Source organism: Oncorhynchus gorbuscha, linkage group LG25, assembly GCF_021184085.1.
Source record: "Oncorhynchus gorbuscha isolate QuinsamMale2020 ecotype Even-year linkage group LG25, OgorEven_v1.0, whole genome shotgun sequence".
NCBI classification, from domain to species: domain Eukaryota; kingdom Metazoa; phylum Chordata; class Actinopteri; order Salmoniformes; family Salmonidae; genus Oncorhynchus; species Oncorhynchus gorbuscha.
Window position 1 is genome coordinate 23854208 of NC_060197.1, and position 20483 is coordinate 23874690.

A 20483-nucleotide genomic window follows, 5' to 3' on the forward strand; every position below is an offset into this window, starting at 1 on the left:
CAGGCGGTGATACAGCCCGCCAGGATGCTCTCGATTGTGCATTTGTAGAAGTTTGTGAGTGCTTTTGGTGACAAGCCGAATTTCTTCAGCCTCCTGAGGTTGAAGAGGCGCTGCTGCGCCTTCTTCACGATGCTGTCTGTGTGAGTGGACCAATTCAGTTTGTCTGTGATGTGTATGCCGAGGAACTTAAAACTTGCTACCCTCTCCACTACTGTTCCATCGATGTGGATAGGGGGGTGTTCCCTCTGCTGTTTCCTGAAGTCCACAATCATCTCCTTAGTTTTGTTGATGTTGAGTGTGAGGTTATTTTCCTGACACCACACTCCGAGGGCCCTCACCTCCTCCCTGTAGGCCGTCTCGTCGTTGTTGGTAATCAAGCCTACCACTGTTGTGTCGTCCGCAAACTTGATGATTGAGTTGGAGGCGTGCGTGGCCACGCAGTCGTGGGTAAACAGGGAGTACAGGAGAGGGCTCAGAACGCACCCTTGTGGGGCCCCAGTGTTGAGGATCAGCGGGGAGGAGATGTTGTTGCCTACCCTCACCACCTGGGGGCAGCCCGTCAGGAAGTCCAGTACCCAGTTGCACAGGGCGGGGTCGAGACCCAGGGTCTCGAGCTTGATGACGAGCTTGGAGGGTACTATGGTGTTGAATGCCGAGCTGTAGTCGATGAACAGCATTCTCACATAGGTATTCCTCTTGTCCAGATGGGTTAGGGCAGCGTGCAGTGTGCAGTGTGGTTGAGATTGCATCGTCTGTGGACCTATTTGGGCGGTAAGCAAATTGGAGTAGGTCTAGGGTGTCAGGTAGGGTGGAGGTGATATGGTCCTTGACTAGTCTCTCAAAGCACTTCATGATGACGGAAGTGAGTGCTACGGGGCGGTAGTCGTTTAGCTCAGTTACCTTAGCTTTCTTGGGAACAGGAACAATGGTGGCCCTCTTGAAGCATGTGGGAACAGCAGACTGGTATAGGGATTGCTTGAATATGTCCGTAAACACACCGGCCAGCTGGTCTGCGCATGCTCTGAGGGCGCGGCTGGGGATGCCGCCTGGGCCTGCAGCCTTGCGAGGGTTAACACGTTTAAATGTCTTACTCACCTCGGCTGCAGTGAAGGAGAGTCCGCATGTTTTCGTTGCAGGCCATGTCAGTGGCACTGTATTGTCCTCAAAGCGGGCAAAATAGTTATTTAGTCCGCCTGGGAGCAAGACAACCTGGTCCGTGACTGTGCTGGATTTCTTCTTGTAGTCCGTGATTGACTGTAGACCCTGCCACATGCCTCTTGTGTCTGAGCCGTTGAATTGAGATTCTACTTTGTCCCTGTACTTACGCTTAGCTTGTTTGATAGCCTTGTGGAGGGAATAGCTGCACTGGTTGTATTCGGTCATGTTACCAGTCACCTTGCCCTGATTAAAAGCAGTGGTTCTCGCTTTCAGTTTCACGCGAATGCTGCCATCAATCCACGGTTTCTGGTTAGGGAATGTTTTAATCGTTGCTATGGGAACGACATCTTCAACGCACGTTCTAATGAACTCGCACCGAATCAGCGTATTCGTCAATATTGTTATCTGACGCAATACGAAACATATCCCAGTCCACGTGATGGAAGCAGTCTTGGAGTGTGGAGTCAGCTTGGTCGGACCAGCGTTGGACAGACCTCAGCATGGGAGCCTCTTGTTTTAGTTTCTGTCTGTAGGCAGGGATCAACAAAATGGAGTCGTGGTCAGCTTTTCCGAAAGGAGGGCGGGGCAGGGCCTTATATGCGTCGCGGAAGTTAGAGTAACAATGATCAAAGGTTTTTCCACCCCTGGTTGCGCAATCGATATGCTGATAAAATTTAGGGAGTCTTGTTTTCAGATTAGCCTTGTTAAAATCCCCAGCTACAATGAATGCAGCCTCCGGATAAATGGATTCCAGTTTGCAAAGAGTCAAATAAAGTTCGTTCAGAGCCATCGATGTGTCTGCTTGGGGGGGGGGATATATACGGCTGTGATTATAATCGAAGAGAATTCTCTTGGTAGATAATGCAGACAAACAATGAGCAGTGATTACATGCAGAGCAACATAAAACAAGCAACACGTAGCACGCAGACAGCGCAATAGCAAAAAAGCAACAAAACAAAATACATAAATGCAACAAAAGATTTAAGTGCTTTTGTACGGGGTGTGGTAGTAGGTGCCAGGTGCACTGGTTTCTGTCAAGAACTGCAGCCAACTCGATACAACTGTGGGAAGCATTGGAGTCAACATGGGCCAGCATCCCTGTGGAACGCTTTCGACACCTTGTAGAGTCCATGCCCCGACGAATTGAGGCTGTTCTGAGGGCAACTCAATATTAGAAAGGTGTTCTTAATGTTTTGTACACTCAGTGTAATATTTAAATAGGTTATTGCATTTACCAAAGAGGAACAAAAAGGCGTTCTTACTACAGTGAAAGCGAATGCCTTTATTAATGTCTCATAAAGTCATGGGGACTGTAAAGCATGAGCAGACACTACATGACTGCTATAGCGTTGCAAAACAGTTGAGAAATGTAACTTGTTGATATGCCATGTCTCCTAGCATGTATATTTTTTTGAAAATCTATTTAATTCCATTGTAGCCAAGATGTAATTGTTTTCTGTGGTCTAGATCAGGGTTCCCCAACTGGCAGCCCGCTGGGCGAATTTGTCCCCCGAATTCGTATGTTTTCATTAAAATAACATTTTGGGTGTTTTCATTTTTGGACATAAAAGACAAAAACAACACCAGGAAATCAGCTCCAAGTGATTTAATTTAAGAAATCTGTTCCAAGGTATTCCCACGCATAATAGAGAGACACGACATGATTGTATACTGTCACGTTCTGACCTCTATTTCCTGTGTTTTGTATTTAGTTAGTATGTTCAGGGTGTGAGTTGGGTGAGCAGTCTATGTTTGTTTTTCTAGGTTTTGGGTATTTCTATATTTTCGGCCTAGTATGGTTCTCAATCAGAGGCAGGTGTCATTAGTTGTCTCTGATTGATAATCATACTTAGGTAGCCTGGGTTGCACTGTGTGTTTGTGGGTGATTGTTCCTGTCTCTGGGTTTGCACCAGATAGGACTGTTTTGAGTTTTCACATTTCTTGTTTTTTGTAGTCAGTTGTTCATGTGTACCTTAACGTATTAAAAAGAACCATGGACACTTACCACGCCGCGTATTGGTCCTCTGATCCATTTCGCCTCTCCTCTTCGGAAGAAGAGGAGGAAATTCATTACAGAATCACCCACCCAACTCGGACCAAGCGGCGTGGTAAAGGACAGCGACGACAGCAGCAGCAGCATCAACAACAGAGGCCAGCATCACAGGACTCCTGGACATGGGAGGAGATACTGAACGGAGAGGGACCCTGGGCACAGGCTGGGGAATATCGCTGCCCCAAAGCAGAGCTGGAGGCAGCGAAAGCTGAGCGGCGGCGATATGAGGAGGCAGCACGGCAGCGCGACAGGTACGAGGGGCAGCCCCAAAAGAAAATTGGGGGGGGGGAACACGAGGTGTGGTACTAAGCCAGGTAGCAGACCTGAGCTCACGCCTCGTGCTTATGATAAGCAGTGCATTACTGGTCAGGCACCGTGTTATGCGGTTAAGCGCACGGTGTCGCCAGTGCGTGCCCATAGCCCGGTGCGCGATAGGGCAGCCCCCCGAAAGTGCCATGCGAGTGTGGGCATTGAGCCAGGGCGTATGGTGCCTGCTCAGCGGGTCTGGTCGCCGGTACGCAGTTTTGGTCCAGGTTATCCTGCGCCGTCTCTGCGTGCTGTGTCTCCGGGGCGCTGGGAGGGTGCAGTGCGTCCTCTGCCTGCGCTCCGCTCGTGCCGGGCAAATGTGGGAGTGGAGCCTAAGGGAGAGGTGCGTGTATTAAGCACTAGATCTCCCGTGCTTACCCACAGCCCGGTTCAACCTGTGCCTGCACTCTGGAGGGTCCGGGCTAGAGTAGTTGTCCAGCCTGGGGAAGTGGTGCCAAGTTTGCGCACCAGAGCTCCAGTGCTCCCCCACAGCCCGGTCTTTCAGGCTCCCCCTAACACCAAGCCTCCTGATGGTCTCCCCAGCCTGGTGGTTCCTGTGGCAGCCCCACGCACCAGGCTGTCTCTCTGTCTCCTCCCTGCAGGTGGTCCCGCCTGTCCGGCGCCGCTGCCGGAGTGTCCCGCCTGTCCGGCGCCGCTGCCGGAGTGTCCCGCCTGTCCGGCGCCGCTGCCGGAGTCTGAGGCGCCAGTCCCCCTCTGCCCAGAGGCGCCAGTCCCCCTCTGCCCAGAGGCGCCAGACCCCCTCTGCCCAGAGGCGCCAGACCCCCTCTGCCCAGAGGCGCCAGACCCCCTCTGCCCAGAGGCGCCAGAGCCCCTCTGCCCAGAGGCGCCAGAGCCTTCCTCTCCAGTGTCGTCTGAGCTACCCGTCTGCCCAGCGCCGCCAGTCAGCCCAGAGGCGCCAGAGCCCCTCAGCCCAGAGGCGCCAGAGCAGCTGCCCCTCTGTCCCGAGCTTCTGCCCCTCTGTCCAGAGCTTCTGCCCGTCTGTCCAGAGCTGCCCCTCTGTCCAGTGGGGTCATTGATAAGGGTGGCCATGGTGAGAAAGCCACAGAGGCGGACAATAAGGCGGACTAAGATAATTGTGAAGTGGGGTCTGCGTCCCGCGCCAGAACCGCCACCGCGGACAAACGCCCACCCAGACCCTCCCCTATAGGTCAAGGTCCGCACCTTGGGGGGGGGAGGGGGGGGGTACTGTCACGTTCTGACCTCTATTTCCTGTGTTTTGTATTTAGTTAGTATGGTCAGGGCGTGAGTTGGGTGGGCAGTCTATGTTTGTTTTTCTAGGTTTTGGGTATTTCTATGTTTTCGGCCTAGTATGGTTCTCAATCAGAGGCAGGTGTCATTAGTTGTCTCTGATTGAGAATCATATTTAGGTAGCCTGGGTTTCACTGTGTGTTTGTGGGTGATTGTTCCTGTCTCTGTGTTTGCACCAGATAGGACTGTTTTAGGTTTTCTCACGTTTGTTGTTTTTGTTAGTTATCTCATGTGTAGTTTCTTTATAAATTAAAGAACATGAATAACCACCATGCTGCTTTTTGGTCCGCTTCTCTTTCACCAGAAAACCCTTACATATACACATGTAAGCGAAGTTTGAAATGATTATGCTTTAGTCAATTTGCAGTCACAAATCATTTGTAATTATGTTCCAGCCCCCGGACCGTCCGCTCAAGAAAAGATCAGTCCGCGGCTGAATCTAGTTGCTGATCCCTGGTCTAGATTGTGTATTTTACTGTCTGTTTGGCACATTTTAATTGAGTTTGCGTATTCAGTCACGTCACTTTCCATTGCAACGATATCTGTAACTGTGGAGAATAAAGAAAAGATGATACTCTGTGTGAAGCAACAGTTGAGATGTTAATCTGTCAAGTCTTATCTTTTCGCTCTGACTTTTTCTCTTTCTCTCTCTTTCTCGCATCACCTATACTGTAATGTAAATACACACACACACACATTCAGTAGGATCAACACAAAAACACACACATATGAAGTTATCATTCTACCTCATCTGCAGTTATTGATGCTGCCGTTATTGATGCAGTTACAAAGTATCATTGATGTTTGGAAGCATACAGTACCAGTGCTGAGTGAATATGATGTTGGTACGTACAAATACTATAGTCATACACAGCTAATAGTGATTGCATGGAATGGAACTCACCTGTTGGATGATTCTGTGAGTGGGAGATTCTCTTTCTGAAGTTCTTGAGATCTACAGTAAATCGTGGGTACCTTGGTTCCTCTCTCTTTTCGCTCTGAACTGCAGACAAGGTCTGAATCATCAGTCTGCAAAGAAGGAGTAGTCTATCAATCGTGCTTCTCGTTTTTTCTCTTTATCGCTCTCTCTTCTTTCTTTCTCACACCACTCTTTTTCTCTCTCTCTCTCTCTCCTGCTCTCCTTTTCCATATCTTCTCTCATTCTTCTCTCTATCTGTGTTATAAATGTATGTCTCTCTGTCTGTGACATTATTGACTGTTTCTCTTCTGCGTTTATAAGGGGAAGCTCTCATTGCATTCACCCACACACAGCCTCTCTTTTACGTTTCCTATCAAGGGCCTGTCATGTCAAATAATGTCCCCCTGGCCAAATAGTGTCCCTCTCTACGTCACAATGGGATTTGATGAGTTCTAACTTGTGTTGCGCAAAAGACAGTGATTTTGACGGTGACAACCTGCTGCTCCAGAGGACGGAAAAAAACGGAAAGAGAACACTATTTCTTTACTATATATTTGTATTCATATAAGAAAAAATTGTTAAATAGGAATAAATAATTTAATCTGTTTTAGATTAATTTTATATTGACATTGCTAGCTATTTACTGTATTTTCCTCAGCGAGTTTTATTTAGCTAACTTTAACTAAGTTTGTTAGCTCTGCTTTCTGTTTATCTAGCTAGCAAATAAAGTAATTTATATGTTTAAAGTAATGACTAAAGGATTCCACCCTGAAATCATATAAATGTTTGAAATGTGCTAAGAGTCATAATTCCATAACATGTGTGACTAGACCATTGTATTACTAAAAATGTGGTAAGGTGGGACAAGTTAAGAGGGAGAAATGTATTGTTGAGAAAACAGAGGCTGGTAGACTACACATGACCTGACAACAGGAGGACCCTTCCAAGGCCTCTCTTATCTTGGGAGGAAAGGAACGGCGAGAAACTGCCAAGTGGTCTGTCTGTCTGTCTGTCTGTCTGTCTGTCTGTCTGTCTGTCTGTCTGTCTGTCTGTCTGTCTGTCTGTCTGTCTGTCTGTCTGTCTGTCTGTCTGTCTGTCTGTCTGTCTGTCTGTCTGTCTGTGTGTGTGTGTGTGTGTGTGTGTGTGTGTGTGTGTGTGTGTGTGTGTGTGTGTGTGTGTGTGTGTGTGTGTGTGTGTGTGTGTGTGTGTGTGTGTGTGTGTGTGTGTGTGTGTGTGTGTGTGCGTGTGTGTGTGTGTGTGTGCGTAGAGGGGATTATAAAGACTGTTCAAATTTTGGTTGACTTTAGAACGTTCTCTGAATAAACTACAAACCTTTTGCAGAATCTGAGACTCTGCCTAATTATTATTAAACCCATGGTCTTACAAACCTCTGGGAATTAGTCAAAGCTTAAATGATTGTTAGTTATCATCATTGGGATTGAAAATTCTCATGACACTAGCTAACTGTTATTATAGCTGCTTTCTGTTTGTATGTAGCTTGTGTAGCAATATTGATGTTACTCATATTGCTGTTACACAGGAAACAGAAACCAGTTGTTACTTACTTGATTAATGTGCTGGTTAACAACATGCCTAGTAAAGTTTGCTTAACTATATATCTTTGTCTGTCGTGACGACAACACAAATCATATTTAAACATGGTGGCAGCGGTACTCAAAAGATCCTGGATCTCATTGATGTAAATGAAGAATACATCCCAGGCGGCAGTTTGAAAAAAAGTGCCGCGGTTACAGGTGCTCATGGGAAGACGTACAAAAGCCACTACTTATAATGAGTGAAAATCTTCTAAGACCGGGGATGGCAAACTGTCAGCTGGAGAAGTTCAAAGAAAGACAACAGAAGCAGGCAAAGTACTATGACACCTCTGCTAAGGACCTCACAGAGCTGCAACGAGATGACAGGGTGAGAGTTCAGCCACACACAGGACAGAAACAGTGGTGGCAGAGGGCCACAGTAGTCGGACCTGTGGAGCAAAGATCCTACGAGGTGAAGACAGAACAGGGACAAGTCTTCAGGAGGAACAGGCGACACCTGAGGAAGAGCCCACACAAGGTCTGGTTGGGCCATCCGAAGACCTATACACCTGAAAGAATTTGTGTGAAGGTAAAAAATAATCATAATTGATGGGCAGTCAGAGACAGTAAACAAACATTTAGTTCACATTCCAGTTTATTGCAGACATGGACTACAAGCCAAAGTTATGTGGAGTCTGCCTTTGTTGTAAAATTAAAAATGTTTAAAAAAACATGTAGCAATATTTATTTTACTCATATTGATGTTACACAGGAAACGGAAACCAGTTGTTACTTACTTGATTAATGTGCTGGTTAACAACGTGCCTAGTAACGTTTGCTTCACTATATATCTTTGTCTGTCGACTACAACACAAAGCATATTGAAACAGCTTGCACATTAATGGCGTGTCTCGACGACATTTTCTTTTATCTTTCCAAGTGAGAGTGAGAATTATTAGCCTGCCACTGACTTTTACGTGACTGAAAGAGAAGGAACGGACATTTAAATTCACTTGGCAAATCATGCTGTTAATCACGACATAGCTAGATATAACTGTTAATTTGGATCGGGGAAAAAAAAACGTTTTGAATCCAGAAGTAATTCTATTTTTATGTAATGAAGAATGTACATCCCATTTGAACAGTATCGGTATCAACCCGTTTTTAATTTAAATGTTATTGTATATAAATGTTATTGTATATTTTTATATGATTTAGGCTACATTTCGCAAATCGGAAGAACCATTTTGTACAGTTGTTGTTACCAATATAACAAATAACTGTCACAACTTGACTATTTTACTACAACTAACAGAGTATAAACCATACAAAGCAATATTGTTGTATGGACCTCGTGGCGCAACGGTAGCGCGTCTGACTCCAGATCAGAAGGTTGCGTGTTCAAATCACGTCGGGGTCATGTTATTTTTGCTTAATGGTGCAATATGCAGATATCGATCCGACATTTCGTCTTTGCAAAAATTATAATAGTTCGCCAGATTACAGATGGTTTATGTGACAAAATAAGCATGTGCAGATAATCATTTTACCAAACCGTTGTGAAATATATTTTCCATAACCAAAAATATTGTGTTTAAAGCTGGTGTACAAAACCGAAAGTAAAAGATGCACAAAATAAACGTTAGAACGGGAAGTATAGAAATAACGGACATAGAACAGATCTACCGCTTCTTAGACTTGCATTCAATGCGAATGACAGATCTATAGCTTAAAATTCTATGTGAATTTCGTCGGTTCGCCCAACAAGTGACTGACTATATTGCAGGTTTGAAAGTCTTACTTATTTCTTCCTCCATTTCCTCCATACTGTTTCATCTAGGCTACATTTGTAACGGAATCATTCAATAAATGTAATGCTATGATCATGTAATGAATGATTACGATATATGTATGTTCTGTTGAATAATACCCTTCAACTGTGAGCATATTTACTTACAATTTAATAAAATATTTTCATGAGAAACATTTTGACCAGGAAATGTAACAAAAAAAATAAACGTCAAAAAGGTGATAAATAATAAACATAATTCGTTTTTTTTCACCCAGCATTTATTGCAAAATATAACATAAAATATGCATAGAATTATATTGAAACATGAGAAACATAAGATTTACAGAATGTCATATCAATGAACATAACTACTGATTATTACAGTCACTGATGTGTTTTGAACAGCCTAATACACTAAGCCATTATAAGTCTATTATAAATACCCTTTGTAGGCCATAGAGAAGAGACAGTGAATACGTCAACCTTTCTTCAATAACCATTCATTCCTCTTGACAAATGGGCACAGATGGGTTGTGGTCAGTTCTTCTTTGTGTTCCTCAAGTGGTCAAGTGGTCGAGGTTGAAAAATGGTCACAGTCGATGGTCATCATGGATCATCACGCTTCCTACTGGCAGGAAATAGAGGTCAACGGTTAGGTGAACACCAATCCTCTTTCTTTCCTCCTTCCTTTATTTGTTTATTTCTTTCATCCCCTCTCTTACCACCACCCCCCCCCCCCCCCCACACACACACACACACACACTATCTCACCTCCCTGCCGCCACAGGTGCCACAGATGCATCCGAACAGTCCGTTGACCATCTGTATTCCACACAGCACCAGCTCCAGACTTGCCACCACCAACAGCGTGGCGAACAACCCAAGGTTAAACTCCACAACACCTTCGGGCTCTATACACTTTGTCCACAGGTCACTGTCGCCCAGGTAACTCCCGTTGCTGCAATGAGGAACAAGCAATTATATTAATCTTCTGTCAGAAGGTTCTTTACAGCACTAGTCCCCAAAGACAAAAATAAATATACATACAGTACCAGTCAAAAGTTTGGACAAACCTACTCATTTATTATTTTTTATTTATTTGTACTATTTTCTACATTGTAGAATAATAGCGAGGACATCAAAACTATGAAATAACACATATGGAATCATGTAGTAACCAAAAAAGGGTTAAACAAATCCAAATCTATTTTATATTTGAGATTCTTCAAAGTAGCCACCCTTTGCCTTGATGACAGCTTTGCACACTCTTGGCATTCTCTCAACCAGCTTCACCTGGAATGCGTTATTGTCCTGTTGAAAAACAAATGATAGTCCCACTAAGTGCAAGGCAGATAGGATGGCGTATCGCTGCAGAAGGCTGTGGAAACCATGCTGGTTAAGTGTGCCTTGAATTCTAAATAAATCACAGACAGTGTCACCAGCAAAGCACCCCCACACCATCACACCTCCTCCTCCATGCTTCATGATGGGAATCACAAATGTGGAGATCATCTGTTCATCTACTCTGTGTCTCACAAAGACACGGCAGTTGGAACCAAAAATCTCAAATTTGGACTCATCAGACCAAAGGACAGATTTCCAGCGATTTCTTGGGCCAAGCAAGTCCCATCTTCTTATTTGTGTCCTTTAGTAGTGGTTTTTCCGTAGCAATTCAGGCTGTATCACAACCAACCGTGATTGGGAGTCCCATAGGGCAGTGCACAATTGGTCCAGCATTGTCCGGGTTTGGCAGATGTAGGCCGTCTTTGTAAGTAAGAATTTGTTCTTAACTGACTTGCCTGTTTAAATAAAGGTTACATTTATTTGTATTTTTTATTATTTGACCATAAAGGCCTGATTCACACAGTCTGCTCTGAACAGTTGATGTTGAGATGTGTCTGTTACTTAAACTCTCTGTGAAGCATTTAGTTGGGCTGCAATTTCTGAGGCTGGTATCTCTAATGAACTTATCCTCTCCAGCAGAAGTAACTCTGGGTCTTCCGTTCCTGTGGTGGTCCTCATGAGAGCCAGTTTCATCATAGGGGTTGATAGTTTTTGCGATTGCACTTGAAGAAACTTTCAAAGTTCTTGAAATGATCTTGATTGACTGACCTTCAATTCTTAAAGTAATGATGGACCGTAATTTCTCTTTGCTTATTCTTGCCATAATATGAACTTGGTCTTTAACCAAATAGGGCTATATTCTGTATACCACCCCTACCTTGTCACAACACAACTGATTGGCTCAAACACATTAAGAAATAAAACATTTCACATATTAAGTTTTAACAATGCACACCTGTTAATTGATATGCATTCCAGGTGAAGGTGGTTGAGAGAATGCCAAGTGTGTGCAAAACTATCATCAAGGCAAATTGTGGCTACTTTGACAAATAAAAAATCTAAATATTTTGATTTGTTTAACACTTTTTTGTTATTACATGATTCCATATGTGTTATTTCATAGTTTTGATGTCTTCATTATTATTCTACAATGTAGAAAATAGTACAAATATATAAAAACCCTGTAATGAGTAGGTGTGTCCAAACATTTAACTGATACTGTATGTTTTCTTTGGAAAATCAGTCTTTGACCTCAATGGGACTACCCGGTAAAAAAATGGTATTATATTTTATTTAACCTTTATTTAACTAGGAAAGTCAGTTAAGAACAAATTATTATTTACAATGACGGCCTACAAAATAAACCATAAAAATACAATTTAAAACAAGTAATAAAATACATAAATAAACTTACTTGTTCAAGAAAGGTCTCCCCCACCCTGGAACAGATGTTGGTGTTTCCGTAAAGAGGCAGACAGGTCCATTGGACAGGCCCAGGGCCGATGTAGCCAGACTGTACAGTGCTCCAACAACCCCAGCAGCAGCAAACCCAATGGACAGGAACATCTAAAGTGTAGCAAGGATAATCCAGAGGTCAGGGGTCAGGGTAAGAGAAGGTTGAGTATGTTGTACATTTCATCTTTGTTGTGTATTTACTACTTTGAAAATACGATTTATTTGGGCTTCTACAAACTTTGCTTATCTAAAGGTTGAATAAATACATTGGGGCAAAAAAGTATTTAGTCAGCCACCAATTGTGCAAGTTCTCCTACTTAAAAATATGAGAGAGGCCTGTAATTTTCATCATAGGTACACTACAACTATGACAGACAAAATGAGAGAGAAAAAATCCAGAAAATCACATTGTAGGATTTTAAATTTATTTATTTGTAAATTATGGTGGAAAATAAGTATTTGGTCAATAGCAAAAGTTTATCTCAATACTTTGTTATATAGCCTTTGTTGGCAATGACAGAGGTCAAACGTTTTCTGTAAATCTTCACAAGGTTTTCACACACTGTTGCTGGTATTTTGGCCCATTCCTCCATGCAGATCTCCTCTAGAGCAGTAATGTTTTTGGTCCCAGCTCTCTGCAGGTCATTCACTAGGTCCCCCCGTGTGGTTCTGGGATTTTTGCACACCGTTCTTGTGATCATTTTGACCCCATGGTGTGAGATCTTGCGTGGAGCCCCAGATCGAGGGAGAATATCAGTGGTCTTATATGTCTTACATTTCCTAATAATTGCTCCCACAGTTGATTTATTCAAACCAAGCTGCTTACCAATTGCAGATTCAGTCTTCCCAGCCTGGTGCAGGTCTACAATTCTGTTTCTGGTGTCCTTTGACAGCTCTTTGGTCTTGGCCATAGTGGTGTTGGAGTGTAACTGTTTGAGGTTGTGGACAGGTGTCTTTTATACTGATAACAAGTTCAGGTAACGAGGTAACGAGTGGAGGACAGAGGAGCCTCTTAAAGAAGAAGTTACAGGTCTGTGAGAGCCAGAAATCTTGCTTGTTTGTAGGTCACCAAATACTTATTTTCCACCATAATTTGCAAATAAATTCATTAAAAATCCTACAATGTGATTTTCTGGATTTTTCTTTCCTCATTTTGTCTGTCATAGTTGAAGTGTACCTATGATGAAAATTACAGGTCTCTCTCATCTTTTTAAGTGGGAGAACTTGCACAATTGGTGGCTGACTAAATACTTTTTTGCCGCACTGTACAGTGCATTTCTCAGCCAGTAGTTATATGTTTGATTTATCTTGTAATGTTATGCTTTTGCCTGTCACAAATTGCTTTATTGTGGAATTACACTAACCATAATGTGGGAGAGTGTTACTTTGTGGGCAGTCATTGGCCACAGACACTCAGTGTATTATTTCCTGGTATTACACCCGTTTCACCAGCAGGGGGTGGTAAAGTCAAGCAATCTCTTCTTTAACCATTATGGCTGTAACTGTCATTGCCCCCCCCCCCATAGTCCCAGACCCCTCACCCTCTTATTGAGTCAGGTGTTATGGGCTTAAAGTAGGTACAAGTTCTCTTTAACAACTGATATAGGATCAGATATGAATGGTTAAGGTTGGGATTGGGGGGAGCAGTAGTTAGGGTGTAGTTAGACATACCCCACAGCGGTTGGCACAGCAACCATTGCTGCTAGTCAGGTGGATATGGATTGCTGGAATAAGGCACTGAAGAGAGAGTGTGAGAGAGCGAGAGAGAGAGAGAGAGAGAGAGAGAGAGAGAGAGAGAGAGAGAGAGAGAGAGAGAGAGAGCAAATAGGTAAATAAAACATTTGAGAATACTTTTATCACAACTGTTGGTGTGGAGAGGCATATTTAGAGAGAGCATATTTAAAATGTACATATAGTCAGCAACATCAGGGGAATTAACATTTGGGAACTGTTGGTCACAGTAATGTTACATTATTCCACTTCAATTGTTTTTATCTTGGAAATGACCACACAAACCTGTAATGGTGTGACCAATACTCTATAGAATCAGCATGTCTAAACCAGGGTTGGGGTCAATTGCATTTCAGTTCAGTCAATAAGCTGACATTTCTATTCAAATTTGATCAATTTCAATTGAACATTTTCAAACTGACTGGATTGAAATGGAACTGAACTAAAGCTGAGTCTTTGAAACCAATTAAGTCACATAATAGTCTAACTAAACTTTAAACTCACCATGATTCCTCCGCCGATGACACCTCCCATGTATTTGACCTCGTTGGTGATCCGGGCTCCATTTTCTTCTCTGTCCAACTTGGCGTACTTCGTCGACCAGTCGGGGAAGAACGCAATGATGTTACAGATGATTGAGACCCCCGCCAGGACGTAGAGCGAGATCGCAATGACCTTAGAGCACTTTCCTGTACACATGTTGCTAGTTGTACAGTTTCTTCAACGTTGAGGGAGGGAAAAAATGTCTCGTTGGTTTCCACAAAAAATGAGATATGGTAGACTTCAGTTATCCCTCCCCCACTGAGAAGAATTCAGAAGATTTTTAAAAAAATGTCAGAGACAACTCCTCCTGTGCTCTCTTCTCAGCTAGCTACAGAATGGCTCTAGAGTAGATGCGAAGCTGCTTAAATCCTGGTGGTGGTATCTAGGGTGGAGGTTAGCTTGGTAGAGGAGGGGCTAGTTAGGTGATAAAACTCAACTATAGACCACCCCATCATTGACTCCAGTGACCAGGGCCGTGCACCGACCTTTGGAGTGGCAAGTGCTAACAATCTGCATTGTAGGCTTACTTAAAAACAGTTGAGTTGAACCCTTCCCTGTCACTGACCATGAGAGACGACATTCAACTTTAAAAAGTAACCTGTGTGCCACTACTCATAATACCGCTAGGTGCCGGTAGCTTCTGCAGCAGCTGGAGGACAAGTGCAGTGCACTCTAGCGTGGGAAAGAAAAAAGGAGAGGAGCGGGGAGGGGAATTTTCCAAGATTAGAATATGAGAGATTACCTAGTTTGATGGGCAATTATTTACAGAAAAGGAAATCAAATATACTACTAGTATAATAAAAAGGTATTATTTAAAAAATACTACCAATCTGAAAGGGCACTTTTTTTAGGGCACTTTTCTCATAGGAAGGTGAAAGGTTAGGTGCTCAGGAGCGGCTAGAACCCTATCTGTGAACGCGCCTGCCAGTGACTGCAACACTACATCACCTTTAGTTGGCCTTATTATTGAGTCATAAAACTGGGTTGGGTTTGTCCATCCACATGGTGTCAGGCAGTAGTGGAAAAAGTACTCAATTGTCATGCTTGAGTAAAAGTAAAGATACCTTAAAAGTTGTTAGGGCTATCCGCTGAAAAGGCAGAGCGTGAAATTAAAAAATATTTTTTTGAAATATTTATCTTTCAAACATTCACAAGTGACCAATAGACCAAATTAACGCTTGACATTTTGTTAATCTACCCATCGTGTCCGATTTAAAAAATGCTTTACAGCGAAAGCACACCATATGATTATGTTAGGTCAGAGCTTAGTCACAAAACAACACATACAGTCATTTTCCAGCCAAAGAGAGTAGTCATAAAAAGTAGAATTAGCGATAAAAATGAATCACTAACCTTTGATGATCTTCATCAGATGACACTCATCGGACTTCATGTTACACAATACATGTATGTTTTGTTCGATAAAGTTCATATTTATATCGAAAAATCGCAGTTTACATTGGTGCTTTATGGTCAGTAATGTTGTGCCTCGAAAAACATCTGGCGAATTTTCAGAGCCACATCAATTTACAGAAATACTCATAATAAACTTTGATAAGAGACACAAGTATTATGCACAGAATTATAGATTTACTTCTCCTTAATGCAACCGCTATGTCAGATTTTTTTTTTAATTATGGAAAAAGCACACCATGCAATAATCGAAGTACAGCGCTCAGACAACAAAACAAGCCAAACAGATATCCGCCATGTTGTGGAGTCAACAGAAGTCAGAAATAGCATTATAAATATTCACTTACAAAGATGATCTGATGATCTTCATCAGAATGCACTCCCAGGAATCCCAGTTCCACAATAAATGTTTGATTTGTTCGATAAAGTCCATCATTTCTGTCCAAATACCTCCTTTTTGTTTGCGCGTTTAGTACACAATCCAAACTCACAACGTGCCGGGAAAGTCCTGGCAAAAGTTCAGACGAAATGTAATATTATAGTTTGTAGAAACATGTCAAACGAAGTATAGAATCAATCTTTAGGATGTTTTTAGCATAAATCTTCAATAATGTTTAAACCGGAGAATTCCTTGGTCTGAATGCGCGTGATCAGCTCATGCCACTCTAGCAGACCTCTGACTCATTCAGCTCCCATTCCCCCCTCCCTCACAGTAGAAGCATCAAACAAGGTTCTAAAGACTGTTGACATCTAGTGGAAGCCTTGGGAAGTGCAATATGACCCCATAGACACTGTGTATTCGATAGGCAATGAGTTGAAAACTAAAGTAAAGGATCCAATCTGTACAAATACAAAGTAAAATCAAACTGAAAATACAATGTAAAAGCATGAGCATGTAACCTTGCCTGAGGTTATCTCAGTAATGCAAAACATAAAGAAAATAAGAAAAACCTTTTAATGGCATTCTAAATATGACACTTAAACAAGATCCTTCCTTGCAGACACCTCTGTAACAACAGTGAAATCACAAATGAAAATACCTGTTAAAGGATTAAGGACATGATTCGTGGAAACTTGTCACCAGAATTTCCCTATGTTACCTACAAGTTTAAGTAAACAAAATTCAGAAGTTCTAACTTCCTTTATCCATTGTCAAAGGTAGAAAGGAAATAGAAAATACATTCCAGAGTAAGTGATTACAAGGTTATACATATCTCAGCAGTTCAGTTTTCAATCAAGCACATTAGAGTCAGGTGTTTTACTAAAAATAGGAAAACCTTGATCACCATAATCATTGCAATCATATCCTCCTCCTGGAGTAACCCCATTTACCTAAAGCTAAATCCAACCAGTCCCAAGCATGGGTTAAATCCTGCATTGTCCTTAACCTCTTGTCGCAATCCCTTCAGTTTGGGCATAGCTAAAGGAAAAGATCCATCTAGTACAGTGTTATTGGGAATAAAAGTACAACAATCATCTCCAAACATCACACAGACACCACCTTTCTCAGCTAAACGCCAATTTAAAACTTGTCTATTCTGCTATGTCATTTTGCTAGTCGCCTGTACCTGTTCTCCTAAGGCTGTTCATGTAAAGTCAGTATAGTTAATGAATCTCTGTTGATTATAATTTATCCATTCTAAGTTTGGGGACCTCGATCAGACACTATATCCTCGGGCACCCCGTAGTGCCGGAAGACGTGCGTAAACAAGGCCTCTGCAGCCTGTAGGGCCGTAGGGAGACCAGGCAGAGGGAGGAGATGATAGGACTTAGAGAACCGATCCACAACGACCAGGATCGCGGTGTTACCCTGTGAGGGGGAGATTGGTAAGAAAATCCACCGTCAGGTGCGACCAAGGCCGTTGTGGAATGGGTAAGGGAATGGGTAAGAGCTTCTCTCTGGGCAGGTGCCTAGGAGCCTTAACACTGGGCGCACACCGAGCAGAAGGAAACATAAACCCTAACGTCCTTAGCCAAGGTAGGCCACCAGTACCAACCGCTCAAACAGTGCACTGTCCGACCGATCCCAGGATCACCAGAGGAAGGTGATGTGTGGGCCCAACAGATCAACCGGTTACGGACAGCTCCTACACTACCGGCGCCTCCAGGCAGGAGGCTGGGAGTATGGGAGTGGGATCCATGGGCCACTCCACTGTGTCATACAGCCGGGACAATGCGTCTGCCTTCACGTTCTGGGAGCCTGGTCTGTAAGAAAGGGTGAACACAAAACGGGTGAAAAACATGGCCCACTTTGCCTGGCGAGGGTTCAGTCTCCTCGCTGCCCTGATGTACTCCAGATTGCAGTCCAGATGAGAAAGGGGTGTTTAGCCCCCTCAAGCCAATGTCTCCACGCCTTTAGAGCCTTTACGACAGCCAGCAGCTCCCGGTCCCCCACATCATAGTTTCGCTCCGCTGGGCTGAGCTTCTTCGAGAAGAAGGCACAGGGGCGGAGCTTCGATGGCGTACCCGAGCGCTGAGAGAGTACGGCTCCTATCCCAGCCTCGGACGCATCCACCTCCACTATGAATGCCAAAGAGGGATCCGGATGGGCCAGCACAGGAGCCGAGGTAAACAGAGCCTTCAGGTGACCAAAAACCCTGTCCGACTCAGCCGACCACTGCAAACTCACCGGGCCCCCCTTCAGCAGTGAGGTAATGGGAGCCGCTACCTGACCAAAACCGCGGATAAACCTCCGGTAGTAATTGGCAAACCCAAGAAACCACTGCACCTCCTTTACTGTGGTGGGAGTCTGCAAATTCAGCGTTCGGGTATGCCATCGAAGCTCCGCCCCTGTGCCTTCTTCACGAAGAAGCTCAGCTCAATGTCTTTGAAATGTCTTTATTATTTTGGAACTTCTGTGAGTGTAATGTTTACTGTAAATGTGTATTGTTTATTTCACTTTTGTTTATTATCTACTTCACTTGCTTTGTGAAAACCTTTCTACTGAAAACCTGAGCTCTTCAGGCTGTGTAACTGTATTAACATAGTTTGGCAGACCATATGTATAGTCTTTAGTTATTTACCCACAGCCTACAAGCCTGAAGAGCTCAGGTTTTCAGTAGAATGGCATTTCTACAGTGTCTTAACGGTATTCAATCACAAATATGAACATCTCATAGAATAAAACAGTTTGACCCCGACGTGATTTGAACACGCAACCTTCTGATCTGGAGTCAGACGCGCTACCGTTGCGCCACGAGGTCCATGCACAAATCATGCATTTGTTACTACGTCTCTCTCGCTTGGTCTCTCACTCGGTCTCGGACCCTCCCTCGTAATTAAATTCAAGTGCTTTATATTGCCATGGGAAACATAGTTCCAAAATAATAAAGACATTTCAAATCTCATATTATGTCTATATACAGTGTTGTAACGACAATAGTTAAAGTACAAAATGGAAAATAAATCAACATAAATATGGGTTGTATTTACAATGGTGTTTGTTCTTCACCTGTTGTCCTTTTCTTGTGGCAACAGGTCACAAATCGTGCTGCTGTGATGGCACATTGTGGTATTTCACCCAGTAGATATGGGAGTTTATCTAAATGTTTTTGGTTTTTTGTTTATTTTTTGTGGATCTGTGTAATCTGAGGGAAATATGTGTCTCTAATATGGTCATACATTTGACAGGAGGTAAGGAAGTGCAGCTCAGTTTCCATATAATTTTGTGGGCATTGTGCACATATCCTGTCTTCCCTTGAGAGCCAGGTCTGCCTTCGGCTCAATAGCAAGGCTATGTTCACTGAGTCTATACATAGTCAAAACTTTCCTTAATGTTGGGTCAGTCACAGTGGTCAGGTATTCTGCCACAGTGTACTCTCTGTTTAGGGCCAAACAGCATTCTAGTTTGCTCATTATTTGTATCGAAATGCTTGTGCTTCTAGTCCGACAGTGAAGTAATATCCAACAAGTAATCTAGCAAATTCACAACGGCTACCTTGTACACACAATGTAAGGAGATCGAATAAGAATAAGTACATATAAATACATGGATGCGCGATGGCCGTGTGGCATAGGCAAGATGCAAAATATGGTATAAAATACAGTCTATATTATTGAGATGAGTAATGTAGGATATGTAACATTATTAAAGTGCCATTATTTAAAGTGACTAGTGATACCATTATTAAATCAATTTATTAAAGTGGCCAATGATTTGAGTCTGTATGTTGGCAGCAGCCTCTCTATGTTAGTAATGGCTGTTTAATAGTCAAATGGCCTTGAGATTGTAGCTGTTTTTCAGTCTCTCGGTACCAGCTTTGATGCACCTGTACTGACCTTGCCTTCTGGATGATAGCGAGGTGAACAGGCAGTGGCTCGGGTGGTTGTTGTCCTTGATAATCTTTTTGCGCTTCCTGTGATATCGGGTGATGTACGTGTTCTGGAGGGCAGGTAGTTTGCCCCCGGTGATGCATTGTGCAGACCGCACTACCCTCTGGAGAGCCTTGCAGTTGAGGACGGTGATACAGCCCGACAAGGTGCACTCAATTGTGCATCTGTAGAAGTTTGTGAGGGTTTTAGGTGACAAGCCAAATGTATTTTGCGCCTTCTCCACCACGCTGTCTATGTGGGTGGACCATTTCAGTTTGTCCGTGATGTGTACGCCAAGGAACTTAAAACTTTCCACCTTCTCCACTACTGTCCCGTCGATGTGGATAGGGGGGTGGTCCCGAAGTCCATGATCATATCCTTTGTTTTGCCCCAGTGTTGAGGATCAGTGGGGTGGAGATGTTGTTTCCTACCCTCACCGCCTGGGGGTGGCACGTCAGAAAGTCCAGGACCCAGTTTCACAGGGCGGGGTCGAGACCCAGGGTCTCAAGCTTAATGATGAGTTTGTAGGGTACTATGGTGTTAAATGCTGAGCTGTAGTCAATGAACAGTATTCTTACATAGGTATTCCTCTTGTCCAGATGGGATAGGGCAGTGTGCTGAGTGATGGTGATTGCGTTGTCTGTGGACCTATT

The 20483-nt window shown here is 43.4% G+C and overlaps 1 protein-coding gene and 2 non-coding genes across 4 annotated transcripts; 1 reads left to right on the plus strand and 2 right to left on the minus strand.

Moving 5' to 3' along the window:
• The first annotated feature begins 8589 nt into the window (after positions 1–8589).
• trnaw-cca lies at positions 8590–8661 on the plus strand. Its single transcript has one exon. It is a non-coding gene; the product is annotated as a tRNA-Trp (tRNA).
• A 628-nt stretch (positions 8662–9289) lies between these two features.
• On the minus strand, positions 9290–14479 carry LOC124014420 (transmembrane 4 L6 family member 4-like). Of its 2 annotated transcripts, none has more exons than XM_046329367.1 (5): positions 14068–14479; positions 13504–13569; positions 11792–11943; positions 9805–9991; positions 9290–9661 (listed from the first exon to the last, which is right to left on the minus strand). In XM_046329367.1, exons 1-5 carry the CDS (start codon positions 14260–14262, stop codon positions 9659–9661), a joined length of 603 nt encoding a protein of 200 aa, XP_046185323.1. In that variant the 5' UTR covers positions 14263–14479; the 3' UTR covers positions 9290–9658. The 2 variants fall into 2 exon arrangements, with proteins under 2 accessions (XP_046185323.1, XP_046185322.1); XM_046329366.1 differs by having other exon boundaries at positions 9290–9658; positions 14068–14478.
• A 4171-nt stretch (positions 14480–18650) lies between these two features.
• Positions 18651–18722, minus strand: trnaw-cca. Its single transcript has one exon. It is a non-coding gene; the product is annotated as a tRNA-Trp (tRNA).
• Positions 18723–20483: the final 1761 nt, after the last annotated feature.